General features: G+C 34.6%; 1 protein-coding gene across 4 annotated transcripts in view; it reads right to left on the reverse strand.

Moving 5' to 3' along the window:
* The window catches only part of LOC138807216 (single-stranded DNA-binding protein 2-like), a 154,261-nt gene that overhangs the window by 75,081 nt on the left and 60,453 nt on the right, over positions 1 to 18,727 (reverse strand). For 2 of the 4 annotated variants that reach the window (XM_069992813.1, XM_069992812.1), the window contains exon 2: positions 2,496 to 2,585. The exons of the other annotated variants lie outside the window; for them this stretch is intronic. In XM_069992813.1, the coding sequence (XP_069848914.1) occupies positions 2,496 to 2,531 (36 nt within the window). In that variant the 5' untranslated portion in view covers positions 2,532 to 2,585. The remainder of the gene's footprint in view (positions 1 to 2,495; positions 2,586 to 18,727) is intronic. 4 annotated transcript variants of the gene reach the window in all.

The following is an 18,727-nucleotide window of genomic DNA, read 5'->3' on the forward strand; positions in this document are numbered from 1 at the left end:
TGAGCATTACTTCATTTGTCTATTGATCCTCCATGCTTCCCGAATAAAGTCATTTTAAGACCCTTCTAAACAAACTCAAGTATATCTTTCCCATTTTATGTCCAGGAACTCTTGCCTACTACTTTTCCTACCCTTGCTTTCTCTGTGTTACTCTGAATATCTCAGCATAAGTTGTTTTGATGTGGCCACATTTTCACTTAAAGTGCTCCCACAGTCTGGAATGCCATTGCTTTGCTTCCATTGTATCCCCTGCACCCTACCCCCCAACTCCTACACGTTTTTCTAATATTCAAACTCTCTTACCTCCAACCCATGTAGACTTAATGATTCTTTCTTCTTGATCATCACATAGCTTTTTATTGTTAGCTTTTTAGTAAAGACACTGAGCTTCATAAAGACACAAATTACAGACACTACAGTATCTGATATCTAGTGGTACTCAAATATGTATTGCATTGGAATAATTCTAGTTAACTCAGTTTCAACTACACTTAACAAGTCTTGGATAAAGAATGTAGGTAAATAGAGAATGGTTCTTTCTATCAAGTGAAAATGCATGGATTCATATATCTTGGCATAGCCCTAGCATGAAAGAATTTGCCATCGTCTTTAATCAACCTTCTTTTATAACAGTATCACTTAAAGATATTCTAGTACCACTCAAATAGATAAAACTCTTCTGATTTATTCCCAATCCAAGGCATCTTTGGCAAGAGAAGAGCATGAAGAAAAAAATGAAATAAAATGAGCTGGAAATATTTCATGAATAACAATCAAGTTGAAAAGGTAAATTCAATGGCATAAATCCAGACTGCTTTGATTCAATTCCCAATGCTGTCACTTTCTGATTTTGTGCAAATCGTTTATCTATCAATGCTTTGGTTACTCTATCCACACAGGGGGAAATATTATAATATGTAATACTTCACACTTAGGGTTTCTGTGGAGATTAAAAGTTTATGTAAAACACTGAGAACAAAACATAGCACACAGAACATAACAAGTAAGAGTTAGCTAATATTGTTATGTTAATTGGTGGTTGCTTAATTACTAAGTTATAATCTGTTCTTAGATTTTCAGGAAGGGCCTCTTAGGCAGAATGTATGCCTTGAGGAATACTCTGAAATATTCTAGACTACCTGAGTAATACTGTAGAGCAGCTAAGTAAATAAGAATGTTTTAAAAGACCAAAGTTGGTACCAGGTCTAATTAAAGCCTTTTAACTGAATTCAACTTTGTAAGATTAGTTACAATTTTATTTCTCCATTTTCACATTTTAAGTACAATATAATGATGGTATGGGTGGACTAACAAATTATCACAACTTTGAAATATAAAAGCTGAAGGGAAAAATTAGCTTATAAGTACCTAACTTACTAATAATATAGCATATTATATTTATTCCTATAAAATGCCTCCCAACTCTATTCTTAATTCCTAAATTCTTAATTTTCATAAAATTCTTAATTTCTCTGTGTAAAAATACATTTTCTTTAGCCTGGGACTGGTGGCTCACATCTGTAATCCTAGCTAGAGGACTGAGATCTGAGGACTGTAGTTTGAGTTCAGCCTGGGCAGTAAAGTCAGTGAGACTCTTATTTTCAATAAAACTACTCCAAAAAAGCTGGAAGTGGCACTGTGGATCAAGTGATAGAATACTAGCCTTGAGCAAAAAAAGCTAAGGGACAACACCAAGGCCCTAAATTCAAGTACCAGCACCAGCAAAAAATAAATAAATAAATAAATAAATAAATAAATAAATAAATAAATAAATAAATAAATAAATAAATTTTCTTATCAAGTATAAAAATAAATTTCAGAATCTGTTGGTTTGAGTTAGAATACTATCAGATTTAATATGTGGATTCTGACAAATTAAAAATGATTGTAATTTAAATTACAATTCTAAATTAGCATTGCTAAAACAACATTATTAAGATCCTAAGAAACTAAAAATATATTTGAAAATCAGATCTTTAAATGTTATGTAAAGGTATGAATAAAAATTCAGCTTAAAAGCCACAGGGATAATTCTCAAAAGTACTTTTAGATAGCCTATAATGACTTAGCTGTTTATTGAAAGTACAGCCAATTCTTGGTTACTTTTGGTCTGTAGAGACATGGATAGCTTGGATAGTTTAAAAAAACAACAACAATAAAAACATCAACAAAAAATTTAAAAATCTACATCTCTTCCCAGAATGTTATTTTTAGCTTCTCCCACAAAGTATTTACCACAGTTAACTTAGTGGACTAATTTGCATTCAACTTCTTCACTTTCTTAATTGAACAATGAGATGGCTTAATTAATCAACAACAAATAAAACAGAAAGGAAGGGCAGTAAAGTAGATAACAGTCTGAACAATCAAGAGTTGGCTGCATAGTATTATATCTATATTGAAAATTAAAACAGCCTCATCCTCTTTCATTATCTTTAAATAAAATCAAACAGGAGTTCCTATGCCTTAACATTCCTAGTCAAGTCTCTGAGTACCTGAAAGAACCCTGGTGGTACAGGACCTACTGGCATGCCATCTCCTGGGGGAATGTTTCCTAGCACTGGACTGGGAGCTGCTGCAGCACTCTGCAAAGAATAAAGGAGAAACAAACCTAGATCATTACAGAGAAGGCACAAAACCAAAAACTAATGATAATAGAGTGTAAGAAGGGCTGTTTTTTCATTCTTGGGAACAAATGCCAACACTTTTTTCCAGTCTAGAAGTAAAGTAAGGTATAACAGTTGGGTGGTGAATGACTAAGTTTAGTTGGTTATAACAGGCTTCTTTAAATTTAGTGAAGTCAAGGAACTTTAAAAGATAATATATTTAAATAATACATTAAATGCCATTAGTAATAGGACAAGAGTTTAAGTAAGTGACTTATTTTAGGGCTGGGAAGGTGGTTCAGTGGTAGAGCGCTTGCCTTGCATGCATGAGGCCCTGGGTTCAATTCCTCAGCACCACATAAGCAAAAATAAAAAAGCCAGAAGTGGCGCTGTGGCTCAAGTGGTAGAGTGCTAGCCTTGAGCTGAAGAGCTGAGGGACAGTGTCCAGGCCCAGAGTTCAGGCCCACGACCGCCCCCCCCCAAAAAAAAGTGACTTATTTTAAGGCATAGTATCTGAAATGGTAACCTCATTAATAAATAGGTGAATATGCAGGTAAAAAGTTTAAAGATGGTGGTCGTAGAAAAAAACTCTTATTTATTTTTTAGGTTACATTTTTTTAATGTCATAAACAAGTACAGTAATTTCTGAGTATAAATGGCAAGAAAGTTTGCCATAACTAGTAGTCCAAAAAAACCTGTATGGGGGTAAGGATAAAAATTTAAATAGGACACTGAAGAAAGAAATTAAATGTGGAGCGATTTGTCTCATAAAATCAGATAAAAAAATTCAAAGTCCACATACCTTACAAACTGTTTCATGAAGTCTTGCTATTTCATGAAATATGAATATGAAAAACTATGGAGTAGCCTTTTTGTAATTATAAATTTAATTCTAACACACAACACTTATATATACAATTGTTCTACAAAGGTAAGATTTCTTCTCTCAACCTGGTTGCACATATTACAAATACAAAAAAACAGTCCAGAAGGGACCAGATGGGAATGTAAATTACTATAGCCATTATGGAAAAAAATATGTAAACCCTTCAAAAAATTTAAAAAAGAATGACTGTACAATTCAACAATCTCTACTGGGTCTATGTATTCAAAGTAAAAGAAATTAGTATGTAGAGACATCTACTCCACCATTTTTTATTGAGGTACTATCCTCAATAGTGAGATGTGTAGTCAACCTTTGTTTATCAATAGATAAATGAATTAAAAATGTTCCACATATACTCAATGGAATATTACTCAGATATAAAAAGATGAAAGTCTGTTATCTGTGACAACATGGATGAGCCTGGAAACCAAATTAAAGTAAAATAAGCCAGGCAGAGACAAACGAGTACCATTTGACTCAAGTGTAGAATCTAAAAAAGTTGATCTCACAGAACTTGAGAGTAAAAGGAAAAGCAGAAAGTAAAAGATGGAAAAAAGGTTGGTCCACAAGGACAGCAGCACAGAAACGGAAAGAATAAGTTTGGGTGTTATATTAACCGTAGAGTAACTACTGCTGACAAGAACGTATTTTGTCTGTGTTTCCACCTCCTCTCCTTTTCTAACCCTTTCCCGTTGAGCCTACCCTACCACTTTAGAGTATCAGCTTCCTGGTGTTTTATTTTGCTGAACTTTGATTTTGGCTTTCTAAGGAATTACACTATCTGAGATATTCCTTGAATCTACTGTATTTCAGTTAATACATTTGTATACACTTACATATCACCCAATGTATTTACTTAGGAGTTTGTAAGTTAAATCTAGCTCACATACATAAGGGAAAACCTGCATTCTTTGTCTCTCTGGGCCAAACTTAACATAAATTTTTCCAAGTCTTTCCAATTCGTTACAAAAGATACAATGTCATTCTTTCTAATGGATGCGTAAAATTCCATTGTATACACATTTTCTGGATCCATTCATCCACTGAGGATCATCTGAGCTAAGTCTATAACCTGGTTCTAGTGAAAAATGCCATAATAAACATGGTTGTGCTAGTTTACTGTATGCTGGTTTGTAATCTTTTGAATAAATCCAGAGATAGAATTGCTGAATCATAGTGTAGTTCTATATTTAATTTTTTTGAGGAACCTCCACATTGCTTTCCAGAGTGGTTGAACAAGTTTACATTCCCATCAAGTGTATTAGGGTTTCCTTCTGACCACCAGTATCTGTTAATGTATATCCTAAAAAATTAAGTAGAGTGAGGGAAAGGGTGGATAGGGGAGGAATGGATGTGAATGCTGAAAGGGATAACACAGATCAAGATATATTGTATTCAGAACCTGCTTTGTTAAATGGCAACTGCTTTACACAACTATCTAAAGATAATAAAAATATAAAGGAATGTATTTTGTATAATACCAAAAGATGATTTTGAATGTTTTACCAATTAAGGACCAGAAATATGCCCCAAGACAAACCAGTTGTAATATAATAGCTCTTGTATGAAAGAAAACCAAAGTAAGTCCTATATTTAGCATACCTGCTGCACTGTCCTCACTGTATATTCACCCTGTACTAATATTCCACTAAAAGACGTAAAATCCCAGTTTATCACAGTACGCATTTCCTAGTATACAAATTGACAAAGGATGTATCCTCTAGTATTTGGCACTTGTTAGCAATTAAGGCTAATGATTTTAGCATTTTCTGAGAAATGCCTAGAAATGTTGCTTAGATGTAAATGCCAAAATTTTAACTTCATATAAGGTGTATATTTTAAATGGAAAATAGTATTTCTTACATATTAAGGATAAGTTAGTCTTATTTAGCAGATAAAATTTAACATATAAAGACAGTAGCAAAGAAGTAAGTAAAACTCTCAGTTAAATACTGTGTTAAGTGCTATATTATAGTGTTTCATTCCAATCTATATTAGCCAATATTCTAGTAAGTGGAGACAAAAAATGATAAAAATGAACAAATAATAAAGTGTATTTATTCATAATCCAAAAATAAAAAGAGCAGGGAAGATAATTCACAGTAAAGAAGATAAGAGTTACAATTTTGAACCAAAAACAAGCAAATGGAAGAGGTAACGGTGGCTACTGGTTTAAATGTGCTTTTTACACTGTTGTTTAGGCTCCCCATCCAACATTTGAAAATGGACTACATTTTTACAGTTTACATTTATTCTCTCACATGGAAAGATAATTCTGGAATGATTCCACCTTTTTAATATTTTGGGCATAATAATACAGTTGCCTTGAAAGTCCGGAGTTTGATAGCTAGATGATTTCTAAAATATGGCATGATGAATTAGTTATCTGGTGTGACAGTAATTTTTAGCCATTGCTCTAAACTGAAGTGAACAAAATCCTGGCAATTATCCATCACACAGTATGTAGCCCACATAGTTATGGCCCAAACTTTACTTTGGAGATTAATTAACAATGGATTATCCCTCCCCTTCTTGTATTAGGTGGACTCAGCTTAGATCACCAATTGGTACTCAAAGTGGTATAGGTGTAGATTAGAATCTATTTGGTACACCACACTGATCATTAATAAATGCTGTTCTTATAGCCAGCATAAAGGTACACTTCCTGGTGCTTCTACATTAGCAAATGGTACATGTCTCAATCTGCCTAACTTAATAATTTATACATAGTAACTAAATGACTAGTACATGCAATGAAACTATAAACTAAGCAAGAATTAAGCTTTTAGGATTAAGGTTTTATATAAAAAGAAAAGTTCCATTTTTTCTGTTTAATTGGTGGAATTTCATAGCCTTGTCTCTAATTTATTTCCAACACACAAGACAAATGTATTTATGATATAAGGATCCACAGAAAGTTGTTGTTGGACCAAACTCATAAAGTATGTATTTTTCTGTGGTGTGGTAACCAAATGACAACAGAAAAGCAAGCAGTTTAATTATATTAAGAACTACTACAAAGCATTAGTTTCACTGGGTTTACATGAATTCTCATTAGTGTACCATGGAAAATCCTTTATTATGCAATATTCATAATTATTTAGGGTTGACTTTTATTTTACTGTCTTTTGAAACAACAGTTACAAACAAGGCGTTACGATATTTCTTCTAACAAAACGGAATGTGTAAGATCTTCAGTGCTAATGCAAATATCATTCAAAAATGTTTTGTCTACTCTACTGCATTACTTTGTGTGCTTTTTTGTTTGCTTCTGCTTGTACCCTGTTCTGGGGCTTAAACTTTGAGCCTATGTGCTGTTTCTGAGCTTTTTTGCTTCATGTTAGCACTCTACCACTTGGTTTCCACTTCTGGCTTCTTTAGTGCTTAATTGGATATAAGAATCTCATGGGCTTTCTTGCCCAGGCTGGTTTTGAACCACGCACCTCAGATCTTAGCCTCCTGAGCAGATAGGATTATAGGCATGATTCATTGGCTCCCAGCTACTGTATGCTTTTAGTATGTTAGTACAGTCCAACATATATTTTTTGAAATTCTTTGTTTTGTCATATATATTAGAAAAATTGAAGTTTTAAAGGAATAGCATAAAATAAAACTTTGTATAAAAAACTAACTATCACATATTTCTGACAAGACATAATTAGTTAACATTTATCAAGATTCTATACATTTAATAACTAGGAGTTTGATTTACTAAAAATGTTAGAGAAATGGTTGCTTAATTATACAGGAGAGACTAAAGGAAGAAATCTATCTGGTACAAAAATATCATAATGAAAGCTTTTACTTTGTATAACTAATGTGAAAACAAAGTAAAATAAAAAATAAAATGTATATTTGATGGAGTAAGAAACCTATTCTTTAGTATGTAGAAAAATCATGAAGTAATACTGTCTAAAATAATGGTTGGATTATGAGAAGTTCCTAAAGGAGTTAAAGGGAGGGGTGAGAAGAAAGAGGTTGGAAAGGGGACTATTGATTTTTTTTTTCATTTTTTTTAAATTTTATTTTATTTTATTTGAGAACATACTGTACAGAGGGGCTACAATTACATGGGCAGGATAATGCATACATTTCTTACCAAGCATTGCAGCCTCCTCCTTTGTTTACCCTTCACCTAAGACATCTGTACTATTTTTTAAGCTGGTAAGATTTCACAATGTGTTGCCTCAAAAATGCAGGTATTAGCCAGGCGCTGGTGGCTCACGCTTGTAATCCTAGCTACTCAGGAGGCTGAGATCTGAGGATTGTGGTTCAAAGCCAACCCACTCAGGAAAATTCCTAGAGACTCTTATCTCCAATTAACTAACAGAAAACCGGAAGTGGCGCTGCGGCTCAAGTAGTAGAGTGCTAACCCTGAGCTGAAAAGCTGAGGGACAGCACCAAGGCCCAGAGTTCAAGCCCCACGACTGACCAAAAAGAAAAAAAAAAAAGCAGGTGTTAATAAAAGAACTAGTGCCGTGGGCTGGGAAGGTGGCTCAGTGGTAGAGCGCTTGCTTTGCATGCATGAGGCCCTGGGTTCGATTCCTCAGCACCACATAAGCAAAAAGAAAAAAAGCCGGAGGTGGTGCTGTGGCTCAAGTGGTAGAGCACTAGCCTTGAGCTGAAGAGCTAGGGACAGCGCCCAAGCCCAGAGTTCAGGCCCCACGACCAGACAACCCCCCCCCCAAAAAAAGAGCTAGTGCTCTTAAGAGATGATTGGGCCATGATTGGTCCTCCATTGTGAACAGGGCTTTGTATTCTTATAAAATTGATTTGATAGAAGGAGTTTAGTCTCTTTGCTGTTGTGTCTTCTCCACATGAGGACACCGAAAGATAATCCTCACTAAAACTCAGATGATAGTGCCTAGATCTCACTCTTTCCAGCATCTGGGAAGAGTTAAGTGTTCCGCTCTTTACAAATTATCCAGTGTTAGGTATCTGCTATAGCAATACAAATCCCATAGGTACATATGTGTGTATATGTAAACATACATACATGTGTATATGTAATGTGTATATACATATATGTATATGTAATATGTATACACACAAGTAATATACATACACGTGTATTTCTGAGAAACATTAAAAATTGGAAGTGATTCTGGGCAGCTTGTTATGATAATTATGATGCAAAACATACTTAAAATTTTTGATTTGTGGTTGAAGATATTGTTTAGGCATCTTTCTATGCTGAGTGCTGTAGAAACAATTTTCAAAGAAATGAAGAAAATAGGAAAATCAGGAACAAGATAGGAACAATTTCCTATTCACAAAGAACAGAAGACAATGCTGTTGCCTTTTCATCCTTGATTTATATTGCTTGGAGTTTTATTGGGGATGAGGGGGACATAATGTGAGTAGACATATGTTATCTTTTATTATATGTTTGAGATAAACTATGCTTGATCATCATGGGTGATCTTTTTAATAGACATTGAATCATATTTGTTGATATATGTAGGATATTTACATCTATGTTCTACTTTGATATTTTATCTATATTTTAATTCTAAAATATTATTTGCTGCTTTGTATTTGTCAAATTTAAATATCAGGATTAATTTGCCTTTTCAACATGAATTGGCATCAAACTGTTTTTTTAAATGTTCTGAAGAAGTTCATACAATATGGTCTACTCATATGGTGGAAATTCAATGATTTAATCATTGAAAGTTAAAATATGCAGTAACAAAACTGAATACACAAAGACAATTTTTGGAAAAAATTATGGTCAGTGTTCTTTTTATATTCTCTACATCTATTTTCTTCATTTAAGGTTTTCAGAACACTTCATTTCATTGCAATATTTAATCTTACCCATTTCCATTTTCACAGACTTAGAAAAAAAGGTTGTAGCTGTGACACACACATCTAAGAGACCCCAAAAATATATGTTTCTGTAATTCCTGGTAAAAGGACTATAGCCAGGCAGATGGCATCCCATCTATATGTGTTTCCTACTCTCCTTGATCTCATGAAGTATCAAATTCTTAGTATAGAAACAGAGATGAGATATATGCTATTTCTAGGTCTTGGTTTTAAGAGTTGCTCTATAATGACAATGAATAGGATAAGGAAGAAATCAGGAGAATAATTTCACTTACAATTGCCTTTAAAGGAAATTATTAGGTATAAAGTTAACCACAGAGGGAGAAGACCTCTATAATGGAAATCAATGGCAAGAAAAAAATATTTTTTTTGTCGGTCGTGGGGAAATCAATAAAATTTTAAATAAAATGGAAAAAAATTAGAGACTCAAATTTAAAAATTTTTTACTAATTCTAGGTGTAAAATGATATGGTGTGTTTTATCCAAAGTTCAGATGGAATAAATTCATTATTCTGTAAAAGAATTGATGAAAGAAATCTAAGAAGACATGAAAAGGTAGAAAAGACATCTCATGCTTATGGATTTACACAATTTTCATCATGAAAATAGCTATACTGCTGAGAGTAATCTATAGGTTTCATGTAATTCTCATCAAAGTCCCAATGTCATTCTTTGTAGAGAGAGAAAAAAATCAACTTTAAAATTCTTAGCTGGGGGCTGGTGGCTCATCCCTATAATCCTAGCTACTCAGGAGGTTCAGATCTGAGGATCAAGGTCCACAGTCACCCCAGGCAGAAAAGTCCATGTGACTCTTATCTCCAGTTAACCAACAAAAAGCCAGAAGTGAAGCCACAGCTCAAGTGGTAGAGCACTAGCCTTGAATAAAGTATCTCACAGATAGTTCCCAGACCCTGAGTTCAAACCCTACCAAAACAAAAAAACAAAACAAAAACGAACATATGGAAGCATAAAGACCCCAAACAGCAAAAGTAAATCTTAAACAAAAAATGAAGAAACTAACAGTAATAATGGAGGTATCACATATCGAATTTCAAATTATACTACAGAGTAATAGTAACAAAAATCAGCATGGTACTGGGACTACATCATTATCTTTGCCATGAATTGACAGAAGTTTACTTTTTCTGTTTTACTAATATAGTTACTTTTAATACATAAAGTATTTCCAATCTTCTGAATTTAAAATTTATTATTCTTTCAAACTTGTTAAATTAGTAACTAACACTTTTTTCTTTTTATTACAATGCAGTATACATACACAATAAAGTTTTTTAAAGAACAAAATTAATCATCTCCAGGAAAATGGCTGCAACTGAAAATCATCACATCATATAAAATAAGCCAGATATAGAAAGGCGAGTATCACATGAAAGTAGAAGAGCGACTATTTGGGAAGAGAAAAGGGATCAGTATGATCTCTGTGATCAGATATGATCACAACATACCATAAACATGTATGAAAATGTCACCATGAAACGCATTAAAATATATAAAACAAAAACGTGAATTCTGGTAGCTCACACTTATAATCCTAGCTACAAGAAAGGCTGAAATCAGAAGGATCACAGTTTAAAGTCATCCTGGGAAGAATAATCCAAGAGATTATCTCTTCAATTAACCAGCAAAACACTGAGCTGGAGGCATGGCTCAGTGGTAGAGTACCAGATGTGAGCAAAAAGACCAAGCAAGTGTGATGCCCTGAGTTAAAACATTTCAGAAAAAAAGTGTATCCACACAAACACACACAAGTACATAGATGGGTACACACACACACACACACACACACACACACACACACACACACACACACACACACACACACACACACACACACACACACACACACACACACCAGAAACAAAAAGAATCCAGTTCAATAAAATAAGATAGGAAACATTTTTTTAGTTTGTACACTATGCCAATACATTTTTTTTCTATTTTAGAAAGTGGTTGTAAACAACCTGGGCATCACATTTTCTGTGGTATTTGTTTACACACTAGTTTGTCTTTAGCATCACATAGTTAATTGCCTTAGGTCACCCTGCTCAGTCACTCAGTTTGGAAAACCAGCATTTATGACCACTGTGCTGCTTTTTTTTTAATCTTTGTGTTGCTTTGGAGTTTTTTTGGTCAGTCTTTAAATTGGAAACATATTTTACGTGTTGCTTTCACAAAATGCTAAATATCCACATTTAACCGTGTAGGCTTCCAAAAGAACAACAGACCCAGAAATAGCACTGAGAACAAAATCAAATAAACAAGAACAAAACATCAGTGAAGAAGTAGCCCATGAAAACATATAAAGTGCCATAGTGTTGGTGATCTAAACATTGTAGCTGCCATTTGTAAGACATCAGACAAAACCCGAGGGAGAGGGTAGGGCTTTAATTAGGTGGCAATATCTACAATTACTTTCTCATATAAAAGCAGAGGAAGCATGACAGACACTAGAAGAAGCTGTTCTTACTAAAATAAAAATACCTATGTATAGGAGAAATGCAAAAGGACCCTGAAAAACAGCAATGATTTCATTTAAAGGAGAAAAGTAGTTCAGGAGGCAGCCTCTGAGTGAGTTGTTAATTTTCTGAGCTGCAGCTGCTGCATTGTATAGAAACCAGGCTCCTTGCATGCTGTAGTTTAATAGCAAAAGGCAGATTATATTTGTTTCAAGAAACACAAGGGATTCGCTTTTAACACACACACACACACACTTAACACACACACACACACACACACACACACACCACACCACACACACACACCAAAACAACTTCTGGGTGATATATCTACCTACATACCAGTACCCCAAATACAACGTGCCTCATTATGCCGGGGTTGTTCTAAGATGTTCACAATCAACTGACTCACACAAAATTTAAACTTACTCAGCAAACAAGTTATTATGAGTTATTAGGAAAAAAATAAACAGCATTATGAAACTTGTTTAAGGTGAAATAAAAAGCTACTTGTGACGTTATATTTTGGGGGAATTCATTATACATCCAGCTCTTGGAAGCTCATTGATGGTCTTTATGTCCATGTCCTAAACCCTAGAACCTATTAATGTGCTGGCTCTAGAAGCCAAGAGCAGCCTATGGCTGATTTATACAACTATGAGAAACTGAGTTATAACAACAAAAGCATCTCCATAGGAGCCCAACAGGCCTCTATCCTGATTTCACCCTTGTGAAACTGGGAACCAAGAAAGGAGGTGCACCCAACTGAGATTTCAAACTTATGGAACTGTGAGATAATAATTTAGATGGTTTTAGCTGCTACATTTGTGGTAATTTGTTACTGGAGTATTTGAAAATGAATATACCTGTACCTCTAATGATGATTTCATTTTAAAAAATATTTTTCAAAGGATACCTACGTACTAAGGAATTCTATAGATCCTTAGATTATTGTACTTGGCCTGGCGTACAGAATGTATTTGCTAATTTTATTATTTTAATTTAATTACCTGTCCTGGTTAAATAAGCAAATAAAAATAAGTCTCAGGTTTATCAAAGTATACCTTTGTGGTTCTTTGGTCTTATTTTGTGGTTCTTTGGTCACTTATTTAAGTGACTTTGAATCATGCTGTATGTGAATGAATTTTTTCCTTTCCAGAGCTAACAGTGGAAATGTTCAGAAAGGGGGAGAATAACAGATATAGCATCTCTTCTGCCAGCCAGCCTCTTAACTGCCTTCTTGTCATCTACAAAGGATTGGCCCCTGAACTGTTAATGAAAGTAACAGCAATTCTATCTAGACTCTAACTAGGCTAGTTTGTAGGACAGGAGAAAATATAAACACAATTGCATAGTTTGGGACTTGGCATTCTGTCAAAATGGCTGATATTTCTATTTTACCTTACACTCTGAGTCAAAGTGAATAGAATTCAGTCTAGTTCTTTTATCAAAAGATGGTCAACTTCTTATTTCAATTTACTTGATCCTCTGCCTCAATTTGTACCAACTAATATCCAAACATCTCAGAGACCAGAGCTAATATGGCATGAGAGTTCTTTCCTTATGGTAATTCAATGAAATAAGTTTGAGATTAGACTTCCATCTCCACATCTTAGTCTTCACCAACTACATATGGCATTCCTTGATGTTGGTAGTTCACCTACCTAGATCTCTACCTATTATTTCTTGCGTTGGCTGCCCTGGTACATAGATCTTTTCCTGCCTGTAGGAAATTTCCAATACTCTTATAATATCCTAATGATGACACTTGCACTTATGTCTTCCTATGGCCTACTACCAGCCCATAAGTTCCTCAAGGCAGCCCTACTTTCTTCAACTTAACTCTCTTTCATCTGCTTACTCGTCAGCTTGCAAGGGACCCTCCACAGAATCCCAGGCAGCACCCCAGCACTTCTATTTAACAAGTTCTTTTAAATATCTTTGTTACAGAGCACACTACCGTCATAGATAGCGTGACTTAAATTTTTGTGTCAGTGTTGTATCTTTCTCATAGAAAGTTAATCATTATATACTTATCTTTTAAAAGTATCATACCTCAATAAAAAGTTTATGTAAATGTCTCAGTTGGGTGTGGTGGCACACACCTGTAATTCTAGCACTCTAAAAGCTGGGTAGGAAAGTTAGATACTCAAGGCAAGCCTAACATACATATTTTATCTCAAAAAAACAAGAAATAAAACAATTTATTTCCCCTTTTTAAAATATTTGAATGCACAAATATTAACATCATAGGAAGAAATTTAAAGTGAACAACTGCTATTTTTTTCTCTTAACATTATCATGAATCTGAAATATGATCAACTAATAAATTGAGAAAAGTTCTTAAATTATACCTAGAACTAATCATTAAATATGCTTAAATAAAAATTTCAATAGGTTTTAATATATAAATTAAAAATTATTTTTACTATATCGCAATATTTATGATGAGTTGCATCAATGAATAATGTTTACAGCTTCATTTAATTCAATTTATTTAGAGCATTCCATATTCCATGAAAGTTGTTATTACAGATAAAGAAGAGAACATGAAAATAGCAGGAACAGAAATATTATCACTTAGCTTTAATATGGTTTAAATCCTAATATTTATAGTAACTATAAAAATTTAATCATACTAAAATGTGAAATCCAGCTAAAAACTGGTTTCCCTATTAAAACAGAGCAGAGGTTTAAAAAAACATCCTGCTAGTGATGTGCCTTCAAAAACAAAAGCAAACTCTTGTAGGACAAAGCTTGAGGCACACTTAGCAAAAAGAATCAACTTTTTTTTGGGGGGGGTGTCCGGTCATGGGGCCTGAACTCTGGGCCTGGGCGCTGTCCCTCAGCTCTTCAGCTCAAGGCTAGTGCTCTACCACTTGAGCCACAGCGCCACTTCCGGCTTTTTTCTTTTTGCTTATGTGGTGCTGAGGAATCGAACCCAGGGCCTCATGCATACAAGGCAAGTGCTCTACCACTGAGCCACTTTCCCAGCCCTAGAATCCACTGTTTTAAAAAAATAGTCTCTACTACTATGCTTTATAGGAGTCACTGATGTTCAGACATGAAATTTGATGAGTTGAGTGCCAGAAGCTCATGCCAGTAGCCTTATGTACACACACACACACACACACACACACACACACACACACACACACACACACACACACACACACACACACACACACACACACACACACACACACACACACACACACACACACACACACACACACACACACACACACACACACACACACACACACACCCTAAACTTGTAAGATAGAAGTCATCATACAAAGGTAGCTAATTGGGGGCTGGGAAGGTGGCTCAGTGGTAGAGTGCTTGCCTTGCATGCATGAGGCCTGGGTTCAAGTCCTCAGCACCACATAAGCAAAAAGAAAAAAGCTGGAAGTGGTGCTGGGGCTCAAGTGGTATAGCGCCAGCCTTGAGGTGAAGAGCACCCAGGCCCAGAGTTCAGGCCCCACAACCGGCCCCCCCCCAAAAAAAAGTAGCTAATTGTTCAAAAAATAAGGAGCTAATGTACAAATACATCTGCCAGGTACAATGGGGCATACCTGCAATCTTAGCTACTTTGAAAGCAGCGACTGAAAAAATTATGGCTTGAGGTCAGCCCAGGCAAAAAGTTTGTGAGATTCCATTTCAACCAATAAAAGCTGGGCATGGTGCCATGTGCCTGTCATCTCAGCTTCATGAGAAATATAAATCAGAGGATCTCTCAATCCAGGCTAGCCTGGGCATAAATACAAGATCATACCCCAAAAATAACTAAAGAAAAAGGACTGGGGGTATGATAGCGTATCTGTCTGGTAGGTGCAAGGTCCTGAATTCAAACCTAAGATACACACACACACACACACACACACACACACACACACACACACATATGTATGTTGTGTGTATACATATATTTCTACATATAAAACCTCATCTATTTTGATGATGATTTATTTCTGGCTAAAATAAATGTTGTGACATTATACAATTAATAAGTATATGCAATCTTAAAGTAGCCTATACTACTTCATATTAAGTACATTATCACATTTCTTGGAGACAAATCAACAGAAGTTAATTTAACTGATGGTTCACTAGTTTCTAAATTGTCTTAAATAGTTTTAAATAACACTAAAGTGGAATATATTATATAACCTCCACATTAACATTCACTCTGATCAACATGAATCAATGATACATACTGTTAAACACAAAAAGTTGACTGATTTGTTTCATTTGAATATTAATCTGATCACTGCAAGATGACCATATAATTTATTGTAATCTGATCACTGCAAGATGGCCATATAATTTATTTGTAAGATCAAATTCATACAGTGGCAGCCAATCACATTTAGCCATTAAGTAAATATGGTTTCAAATACCATTTTAAAAATAAAGCTAATAAATAATCATTCCTTTCACTGTGAAATCACTCATCAGTGATTGTTCAACTAGATCAAATTAGATATTTAAAACAAATAAAATTTGAGGCCAAAAGAAACAGATACAAAAATAGTCTCTTCATAATAAAAAAGTATTTTATAAGCAAGTTATTGAACTCAGGCATTGTCTCTGAGCTTTTTGCTCAAGGCTCACACTCTACCACTTGGAGCCACAGCTCCACTTTCAGTTTTTGAGTGGTTAATTGGAGATAAGAGTTTCATGGGAATTTTTCTGTCTGGGTTGGCTTTGAACCACTATCTTCAGATCTCAGATTTCTGAGTCACTATGATTACAGGCATGTATAATAATCTTTAATGTATTTAAATACTACAAAAATATATAGCAGAATTGACAAAATAATAAAAAATTAATTAATAATCACAGTGAGCAATGAAGAGAATTAGATTTGTCATTCTAATTAACAACATTGATTTAATGGAAACTTACAAAGTCCTGTTTTCACACACAGAAAATACCTATTCTTTCAAGTAGATCTTTTTCTCTAAATATTTACCATGCCAAGGAGGGGAACGACTCTATAAATATTCACACAGTGAGACCAAATAAGGAAATTTTTAGGAAAGGATCACATGATCACTTATTGAAGTTTATCAAAATGAACTCCAAGAAATGGAAACAAGGTTTGTTGTTATTTTGCTTTTTTTCCCCTCTTTTGTTGATGTTTTTGATTTCTGTACATTTTGCCTTGTATGTAAGTTTAGCTGTTTGGGAAGGATAAGGGGGAGCACAGAAATTGTGGGACAAAGGGTGAACAAATGCAGCCATGATACTCTCTAGACACTATGTTGAAAATGAACTATATGCTGGGCTCTGGTGGCTCTCGCCTGTAATCCTAGCTACTCAGGAGGCTGAAATCTGAGGAATGAGGTTCCAATCCAGCTCAAGCAGCCCAAGACTCTTATCTCCAATAAACTACTCAGCAAAAGCTGGCAGTGGCGCTGTGGCTCAAGTGGTACAGCACTAAACTTGAGCACAGAAAGGCTCAGAGACAGAGCACAGGTCCTGTGTTAAAGCTACAGGACCAGAAACAAAAATGTGGAGGAGGGATGTCAGGAAGAAAAAACGGAGAAAAGGAGGGAAGAGGTGACACTGTTAAAAAAAAATGTACTTATTACCTGACTTACATAACTATAATCTCTCTGTACATCACCTTTACAATAAAAAATAAAAGATAGATGCTGTATAATTGAATATATTAATATAGAGTGATAAAAATGTATAGTTGTGAGGCAAATCCATGCAATGTGTATCCTAACTCCTTAAACTTCAATGAAATGAAAAGTAAATATCTCAGAACAAAATAAACCCTATCCTGGTTGCAGGAGAAGTTATCATAAATGGTAGTGATCTGTCTCAGTTAAAAAAAATGTAATTTGCACACTTGTGAGAAATATGGGGATTTATGCCTAAGCAAAAGCACTGTCACTATTTTGCATACATTAGTACCTTTACGGAGTTCACATAAGTTGGAGCAGGCTCAGCTCTCTCCCAAATATCCAGTTGACCAATAGAAAACAACTTATTATAAGAGCTGTCGGCATTCACAATAAGGAGAAAATAACCAAATGGAAGACAGTCTTGGCAAGGCTAAATCAGCTTTTTTAAGGTTCACATTAGCATAACTACATGCATGCATACATACAAAGAAAGCACTGATTTTGAAAGTAAGTAGATGGAAAATTATACCCTCCGTGACCATCAAGAGAAAAAGGTTGTATAACATGCCGTAAGACTACTGATGGAAATTCTTCATTACCAAGATATATATGACTCAATGAGTGACAGAAGTATTCTATATCTCTATGCATCATCAATAACATGGTGAACATGATTATTTCTCTGACAGTAAAAAGAAAAAGAAAAAAGAAAAAGAAGGGACTACGAAAAACTGACAGCAGCAGTATCAATATGGAAAATAGCCTAGGCTGGGTGGTAGAAGTCATGGTACAGAAAAGCAAAAGCAAGACAAAGGCAAAAGAGAAATGACCAAGTCAAGTTTCAGACAATATAGTTTCAAAAAACTGGACAAATACAGATCTGTGTGACATGGATCCATTATTAAAACTCTATAATGTCATTTATAGAATTAACAAGGATATGAAAAATGTAGAAACTAATAGCAATTATTCTGTGCAGCTGTAAGAGGATGCAATGGGTTAATTTAGATAAAGCAATCAGAATAGTATAGCATAAAGCATAGGATTAATAAATTTAAGTTATTACTATTAGCACTATTTATATCAAGTTCAAGTTTATATATAATGAGATGAGTTTTGGAATCCATTCAAAAATATACATTAACACATGGGTGAAAGGACATGATAGATAAATACCTTTGATATTTCTGATATTCTTGCCCCAGTACTACTGTCACAAGCAAGATTTTTTCATCTTTCATATAGATTAGATTGCTTGAACAGCCTTGTTTGTCTTTCCTCTAT

The sequence above is a fragment of the Dipodomys merriami genome, unplaced genomic scaffold (genome assembly GCF_024711535.1).
Source record: "Dipodomys merriami isolate MVZ:Mamm:240054 unplaced genomic scaffold, mDipMer1.0.p SCAF_416, whole genome shotgun sequence".
Lineage (NCBI taxonomy): Eukaryota > Metazoa > Chordata > Mammalia > Rodentia > Heteromyidae > Dipodomys > Dipodomys merriami.